At 45.4% G+C, this 9,065-nt stretch overlaps 1 protein-coding gene across 1 annotated transcript; it reads left to right on the top strand.

Annotated features, from left to right (window-relative positions):
- The first annotated feature begins 1,136 nt into the window (after window positions 1–1,136).
- LOC116223708 lies at window positions 1,137–8,750 on the top strand. Its single transcript, XM_031581267.1, has 5 exons — window positions 1,137–1,308; window positions 6,392–6,694; window positions 7,150–7,248; window positions 7,500–7,598; window positions 8,560–8,750. Exons 1-5 carry the CDS (start codon window positions 1,137–1,139, stop codon window positions 8,595–8,597), a joined length of 711 nt encoding a protein of 236 aa, XP_031437127.1. The 3' UTR covers window positions 8,598–8,750.
- The last annotated feature ends 315 nt before the right edge of the window (window positions 8,751–9,065 follow it).

Below are 9,065 nucleotides of genomic sequence, written 5' to 3'. Positions count from 1 at the left end.
CAGCAATGTGTCATATTTCTATGAAGCTGTTTTTAAGCTTCATAACCAATACACAAGGGTGAACACACAACACACAAGGGTGAACACACAACACAACACACAAGGGTGAACACACAAGGGTGAACACACAACACACAAGGGTGAACACACAACACACAACACACAAGGGTGAACACACAACACACAAGGGTGAACACACAACACACAACACACAAGGGTGAACACACAACACACAAGGGTGAACACACAACACACAACACACAAGGGTGAACACACAACACACAAGGGTGAACACACAACACAACACACAAGGGTGAACACACAACACAACACACAAGGGTGAACACACAACACACAGGGTGAACACACAACACACAAGGGTGAACACACAACACAACACACAAGGGTGAACACACAACACACAACACACAAGGGTGAACACACAACACACAAGGGTGAACACACAACACACAACACACAAGGGTGAACACACAACACAACACACAAGGGTGAACACACAACACACAACACACAAGGGTGAACACACAACTCACAAGGGTGAACACACAACACAACACACAAGGGTGGACACACAACACACAACACACAAGGGTGAACACACAACACAACACACAAGGGTGAACACACAGCACAACACACAAGGGTGAAGACACAGCCATGTGTCATATTTCTATGAGGCTGTGTGTTAAAATATGAGACCAATGGATGGTTGTAGTATGGGAATGGGGGGAGGCCTTTGAGAACCATCTTAGGCAGCAGGTCAGAGAAACCTGATTATCACACAGAACAGCTGTTTCATCAGAGACCTGTTTGCATTAGCAGCCTAGCTTATTTACATTAGAAGCCTAGGAGGTGTCTTAAACGGTATATATGGCTAGAGTTGGAGAACAGCAACGCTGAATCCGGAGCTTTGCTACAGCACTTTACTGGAATAAAGATTGCTGCATCAACACCAAAGCAACTTCCTTTTCTTACACCATATTCTTCAGCAAACCCATTTTCAGAACAGCTACAGGAAACTCTATTCAACTCTCTCATACAGGCCAGAGTAAAACTGGAGTGACTGCTGCATACTGCATAGAGACTGAAGAGCTGAAGAGGCAGGCTATGCAGTGATGGTGCCAGAAGAGGAGCTGAGTGAAGCAGCCGAGTCCTGGTTCATTCCGCATCACATGGTGAGCCACAACGGAGAAAACAGGATTGTCTTCAGGTGTTCCTTCATGTATAAGGGAGACAACCTCAATGAGCTGCTGCTGCCTGGCCCCAGCCTGAGTTCCAGTGTGCTTGGTGTGCTGGTACTTGGCGTCTGAGAGAGCACTCAGGCGCTGCCAGAGGCGATATCAAGGGCATGCTTCATCACATAAGCCCTTACTTCACTTCCTGTGGCGAGACCTGAAGACAGAGGAGCCACCCAGCATCTACATGTGGCAAGTCCTTCCCTCAGGTTGCCACATGTAGCCCCTGTTGCGCTGCAGAAGCTGGTTGTCAAGCCGACCTCACTGCTGACTACAGGTAGATCTGAACTACGCCAGGGGGCCAGCAACACCCCTGAGAACTACGCCAGGGGAACAGCAACACCCCTGAGAACTACGCCAGGGGGCCAGCAACACCCCTGAGAACTACGCCAGGGGAACAGCAACACCCCTGAGAACTACGCCAGGGGGCCAGCAACACCCCTGAGAACTACGCCAGGGGAACAGCAACACCCCTGAGAACTACGCCAGGGGGCCAGCAACACCCCTGAGAACTATGCCAGGGGGCCAGCAACACCCCTGAGAACTACGCCAGGGGAACAGCAACACCCCTGAGAACTACGCCAGGGGGCCAGCAACACTCCTGAGAACTATGCCAGGGGGCCAGCAACACCCCTGAGAACTACGCCAGGGGAACAGCAACACCCCTGAGGCCCTCAGCCGCCTGCCCAGAGAGGCCAGATCTGAGAGCAGTGAGCTGAGGCTCAATGAGTCAGACACTGACCCACAGGACTGACCCTGAGTCAGACACTGACCCACAGGACTGACCCTGAGTCAGACACTGACCCACAGGAGCTCGCCCTGGGACTGTGTGTGTACTTGTTTCCTTATTAGCATACAAGATATTTCATGCAGTGGTGATGCAAGTTCTGTGGAAGTAGAAGTGTCATGTCTCTTTGTCAGACTCCCACAACCCCCCACACCACCAACATGTGTGAAGACAGAATCATCTATAAACACCGCAGGAGGAAGAGGAGGGGTTGAAATCCGTCACACACACACACACACACACACACACACACACACACACACACACACACACATGAGCTAAACACGTGTGAAGTCAGGCATCTATGATCTTCAGTCTTCTTCTGTGGTCTGTTGCTCCTTTGAGCGCACTGGGGTAGGAACAAAAAGAAAATGGATAAAAAAAAAAAGAAAATGGATACAAAATGTGTTCACACATACCACACGCACACACACACACACATGCACGCACGCACGCACGCACACACACACTGGTGTCAGTATAGTTCTGGAGTAAACCAGGGTTCAGGAGATGTACACTACAGCACAACACCATTAGTCAGATTCAGGATTTGGGCCCAGTTACTCCTCACATAAAGGAACACACACACACACACACGCACACGCAAACACACACACACGCACACGCACACACACACACACACACACACGCACACACACACACACACACACACACACACATACACACACACAAACACACACACACACACACACACACACACACACACACACTAGTGCACAGATCCTACAGAGTGATGATGTGCTTTCAGAACTACCACCAGTAGCATGTGTGGTTTAGGTGTTGCTGTTTTGCTGATGAAAATGTTTCTATGTTGCTATTAGTTCTCAGAACCACAAACACCACAGGAGGAACAGGATGGGGTGGACACACATCACATAGCTGTATTTAGAGGAAACACACACAGAAGGAAGATTGACACTGAGCTGAGAGTCGCATTCAGTTTCCAGCTCTGTACACACACACACAGAAGACAGAGAAGAAGAGGAGAGGTGTCGACAGGAGAGGAAGATGGCGTCCATCCCCTGTGTTCTGATAGTGTTGCTGATCTGCCTGAGTCAGGACCACATGGGTGAGTTACGGGGAACTACTGTTACCTTGACAACCATCGACACTACCAGTGGTACACCTGCTGTAACACTGCCATTCATACCAACACTACTATTAGTGCACTGAAGTTGCAACGGATTTGAATGTGAAATACTAGCCACCGTAGCCATAGCATGTGGGTTGGTTTAGCAATAAGATAAAGCTACAGAAGGAAATCAGCTACAGAACTTACATGAAGGGGGAACTTTCTTAGGCTCAGTGAGTTTCAAAGTGTTGTTGTGTGGTCAAGTCTGTGTTTGTGTCTGTGACAGATTGTGCGAGATCATACAAATAGCACTGACACAAAAAAATAGACCCTTGTAGAATGTTGTTTTTGAGCGCTTCCTGTCTGATGTTTTACTCTGGCCTGTATGAGAGTTGAATGGTTGAATGGAGTTTCCTGTAGCTGTTCTGACAATGGGTTTGCTGAAGAATATGGGTATCTTATTATCCTTAGTGTCACCATGCTGTGTGATATTTTATACTATGATGATGTTTCATGGTGTTGTTATACCCCCTTCTAACACCAGAGCTCACTCATTCTTTGTGATGTTGAATTTATATATTCTGGAACAAAATCAGTCAGTAGTTATTTTTACATTATTTTCCACAATATCTCTTAATGTTAGCATTAGCTTTGACTGATGTGATTTCATTCATCATTCAGGTGTCCAAGGAGAGACTACCGCTGTCTTCTCCAGTGTGGGTGGGAATGCCACTCTTCCCTGCAGTAATGTGGTTTATTCAAACTGCTCTTCTACTACATGGCTTAGTATCAGCTCTGGACGTGCTGCTGTAGAATTGGTCTACCTTGGAAAGATCAGACCTGATGTAACCACACACAGAGCTAAGAGACTGAGTCTGGACTCTGACTGCTCTCTCCACATTACTGATGTCACCACTGAGGATGCTGGACTCTACACCTGTCAGCAGTTCCTGAGAGAGGATGGACCCCAACATGGACAGAATGCTCATGTCTATCTGTCTGTTCTTCAGGGTAGGTGTTGTTGGTGTTGTTTTATTTGTTGTTGTTTTCAGGCACTCAGGGGCTCAGTAACTGAAATAAAATGGATTTGTTGGATACATTAAGTCTTTATTATGAGGTATACGGTTTTATAAAGGTTGTATATGTAGCCTTTTCTTAATGACATACTCAAATTCATTTTCATCTTATATGGTCATGTGAAGGAGACATAAACTCACTGAAATAAATCAGCATGCAAGCTAGTTTTCTTTTTCTTAGTGCCAACTCTGCTGTTGTTGGTGTCTGCAAGGCAAGGCTGGCTTTCAGTGGATTAGCTCACCAGTTCTAGACAAAACTCCATAAAAGTACCTGTAGCTCGACTGGTAGCTAAGAGCACCAACACCATGCGTTGATATTGATCAGGAGCACACATATTGATCAGGGAGCACACATACTGATCAGGAGCACACATATTGATCAGGGAGCACACATACTGATCAGGGAGCATACATATTGATCAGGGAGCACACATACTGTGTCCTGCTTGATTTATCAGCTGCGTTTGATACAGTCAACCACCGCATCCTTCTGTCCATACTGTCAAGTATGGGCATTTCTGGCAAGGCGCACTCCTGGTTTGAATCGTACCTCACTGGGCGCTCGTTCAATGTGTCATGGCAAGGTCAGCTGTCTGTACCTCACCACCTTACCACAGGGGTGCCCCAAGGCTCGGTGATGGGACCACTTCTCTTTGCCATTTACACCACTTCGCTGGGCCCTATCATCCGCTCGCATGGTTTTTCCCTATGCCGATGATACTCAACTGTTTCTCTCTTTCCCTCCTGAGGACACCACTGTCTCGGCGCGGATCTCTGACTGTCTTGCTGATATATCCACATGGATGAAAAACCACCACCTTCAGCTGAACCTGGCCAAAACAGAACTGATGGTCTTTCCAGCCAAACAGGCCATCCACCACAACATCAGCATCAATATTGACTCCTTATCTCTTGTTCCATCCAAAACAGCAAGAAACGTCGGGGTCATTATTGATGACCAACTGACTTTCACGGACCACATTGCCTCTGTCTCTAGGTCCTGCCGCTTTGCGCTATTCAACATCCGCAAAATCAGGCCGTACCTAACCCAGTATGCCACCCAGCTGCTGGTGCAAACCTTGGTGAATTCCCGCCTTGATTACTGCAACGCCCTCCTAACGGGCCTGCCGGCTTGCGTGGTGAAACCACTACAAATGATCAAGAACGCGGCGGCGCGTCTGGTGTTCAACCAACCGAAGAGGGCACACGTCACCCCGCTACTCATTGACCTCCACTGGCTGCCTGTAGCTGCTCGCATTAAGTTCAAGTCACTTATGCTTGCCTACAGAGTGCTTGATGGTTCTGCTCCCACCTACCTAAATGCTCTTGTAAGGGCAAATGTTACACCCAGGATGCTGCGCTCTTCTAGTGAGCGTCGTTTGGCACTGCCGTCTGTGCAAGTACGGCAATCCAGACTATTCTCATTTGTAGTTCCATGTTGGTGGAATGAACTACCCAGCACTACCAGAGCAGGGGCGTCCCTCTCTACCTTTAAGAAGCTTTTGAAGACCCAACTCTTCAGAGAGCACTTCCTGTCCTAACTGACACTTCGACTAGTGCGTAACTTGCAATTACAGCAGTTACATTTCTGCACTTCTTTTTTCTTTTTATTTCATTTTGTTATATTTCTTAGGTAAAGTAGTATTTATTTATTGTTACACCAGGTTCTATTGCTCGTAGCCTGACTATTCTCTCCCTTGTACGTCGCTTTGGACAAAAGCGTCTGCTAAATGACTAAATGTAAATGTGATACTGATCAGGAGCACACATACTGATCAGGGAGCACACATATTGATCAGGGAGCACACATATTGATCAGGGAGCACACATACTGATCAGGGAGCACACATACTGATCAGGGAGCACACATATTGATCAGGGAGCACACATATTGATCAGGCAGCACACATATTGATCAGGGAGCACACATACTGATCAGGGAGCACACATGCTGATATAGGGGAAATTATATATCAGCACTTCACTGCAAGTTGCTTTGGATAAACGTTTCTGATTAATGTAAATATTTCCTAAATAATTAAATAATATACAATTATTTTCTTAAAAAGGACAAATTCTTCTTTAAATAAACACTTAAACTCACATTGCTGTGTTTAAATGCAGGTGTATGCTGTATGCTAAATCTGATGTAGTGTGATGATGTAATTTCCTCCTGTAGTCTCTGCTTCCCCCAATGAGACTGAGATGGAGGCAGACAGTCATGTGACTCTCCACTGCCTCCTGCACACACGAGACAACTGTAGCAGATCAGTGAGAGATGAAGGAGTTAGTCTGAGCTGGGTGGATGACACAGGTAAAGAGCTGCAGAACATCAACAATCTCCAGATCAGAACCATACCTCCCTGTTCCATCACACTGACTGAGGAGCTCAGAGGTCCAAACCCTGTTCATACTCGGACATGCCAGCTGACTGCAGGAGGGCAGGTTCAGACTTCTGTCTCCCACACCATCAGAGTGAAAGGTTAGAGATGATAAGATGAGTTTGACATTACATTACTGCTGTTTGCATGATAAACTGAACCTGATTTTGTCTTGAACCTGAAGCTGTCTTAAGTAGCTGATGTTCTCTATATAACTTCTGTTCCTGGATCAGTTTTGGCTCACTCAGTTTTCATGAAGTGAACTTTTGTCTGTTTATACCAGGCTACTTATGCTCATCATCCTAAGGACATCCAGTTTTTAAAGCCCACTCTCCCTGATGACAGTCATGTTCTGAATGTGAAACTATTTTAAGGAAATGCATGATCTTCCATGTGTAATTGTCTAGTAGTTTTGTAACCGTCTTGCAGTGAATGCAGCTGCTTTGCAGTTGTGTAGTTCGCCCTACAACTGTTATTCAGATTTCCACTGTTTCATCAGTAGGAGTGAATCTAATTGTTGTGATGAGTTACATATGTACATTGTTTAATCACACAGGTGTCAAATCCACAACTTCCTCTCCCTCTGTATTGGAATCCTCTCCCCGAATGAAAACTGTCTCCACTGCTTCCTCAAACTCAACCTCAGGCCCATCAGGTACAGCATGAATATGATGATCACCTCAGTCTCTAATAATTATGCTGCAGTTCTTAAAATTGTGCAATAAACTACCCACACAAGAGTGTGTGTTTGTCCCATCGGTGAGCATCTTGTGTGTCTGTGTCTGTGTCTGTGTCTGTGTCTGTGTGTGTGTGTGTGTGTGTGTGTGTGTGTGTGTGTGTGTGTGTGTGTGTGTGTGTGTGTGTGTGTGTGTGTGTGTGTGAGCATCTTCTATCTGTGTACTCCAGAGATTGCCATCAGACTCCCCATCTTCTTCATAGTGCTGATTCTGCCTGGGATCATTGCAACTGTTCATTTAGTGAGAAGGAGGAAGCAGACGTGTAGAGGTGAGAGTGACACACACACACACTTCATGAGTGACACACACCGGGACACAGACACACACTTCATGAGTGACACACACACACTTCATGAGTGACACACACACACTTCATGAGGGACACACACACACTTCATGAGTGACACAAACACACACACTTCATGAGTGACACACACACACTTCATGAGTGACACACACACACACTTCATGAGTGACACACACACACACACCATGAGTGACACACACACACACACACACACACACACACACACACACACACACACTTCATGAGTGACACACACACACTTCATGAGTGACACAAACACACACACTTCATGAGTGACACACACACACTTCATGAGTGACACACACACACTTCATTAGGGACACACACACACACTTCATGAGTGACACACACACACACTTCATGAGTGACACACACACACTTCATGAGTGACACACACACACTTCATGAGGGACAGACACACACTTCATGAGGGACACACACACACTTCATGAGTGACACACACACACACTTCATGAGTGACACACACACACTTCATGAGGGACACACACACACTTAATGAGTGACACACACACACACACTTCATGAGGGACACACACACACTTCATGAGGGACACACACACACTTCATGAGGGACACACACACTCTTCATGCTGCTGACATGGAAAAGTTCTGTAAAAATCAGACTCCTTTTCTGATAGACGTTTGTTTGGATAATCTTTAGTTTGTGTTTAAGACATAAACAAAAAAATCAGACTGCTTCAGTGAAACATTAGTTTGTGTTTAAGAGATAAGCAAAGATATCAGACTGCTTCAGTTAAACATTAGTTTGTGTTGAAGAGATAAGCAAAGATATCAGACTGCTTCAGTAAAACAGTGGTGCTTCTACTTGATGGAATTCAGTGTTTCTGAAATTGTATTCAACTTTTCTGTCATTCCACAGAGGATCCCCCAGCAATTGAACTACAGGAACTGAATTAACATGGAGAACCCAGAATGGTCTACATGACTTTATGTGAAGACACTGGCTTTATTTTGAACTTAATTGAGGAAAAGGTGTCACCTGTTAATTGGTGTTAAAGTGTAATTGTAGTTTTGCTTGTGTAATAGTTTTTGTGGCTGTATCGACATCACATCCTGTTGATGAAAAAAATCATACTGTTTCATATAACCAATAATATGTTTTATATAACCAATACAACGAGTATAAAGCTGAATCATGTTTATGTAATCAATTTGTGACCCAAATAAAATGTAATAGTGTATTTTTGGATGATGACACTGCATTCACCTCATGTTTTGCATCATGTTTCAAATTACAGACAGACAGACAGACAGAGAGAGAGAGAGATAAATAGAGAGAGAGGGAGAGAGAGAGAGAGAGAGGATGTGTTTGAGGGTGTGTGTATGTGTACTCCTTTACAAGTGCATGTGTGTGTTTTGGTAAGT

This window comes from Clupea harengus, chromosome 15 (assembly GCF_900700415.2).
Source record: "Clupea harengus chromosome 15, Ch_v2.0.2, whole genome shotgun sequence".
In the NCBI taxonomy this organism is placed as follows: Eukaryota; Metazoa; Chordata; class Actinopteri; order Clupeiformes; family Clupeidae; genus Clupea; species Clupea harengus.
The sequence above is the reverse complement of the archived record's forward strand: the minus strand, read 5'-3'. Positions and strand labels throughout refer to the sequence as shown.

Bases quoted from the DNA above. Each gene is read 5' to 3' on its own strand.
- LOC116223708 (XM_031581267.1), top strand. From the start codon at position 1,137: ATGGTGCCAGAAGAGGAGCTGAGTGAAGCAGCCGAGTCCTGGTTCATT. The intron at 6,695-7,149 runs GTTAGAGATGAT...TTAATCACACAG, and splicing joins CCACACCATCAGAGTGAAAG to GTGTCAAATCCACAACTTCC. The intron at 7,249-7,499 runs GTACAGCATGAA...TGTGTACTCCAG, and splicing joins CTCAACCTCAGGCCCATCAG to AGATTGCCATCAGACTCCCC.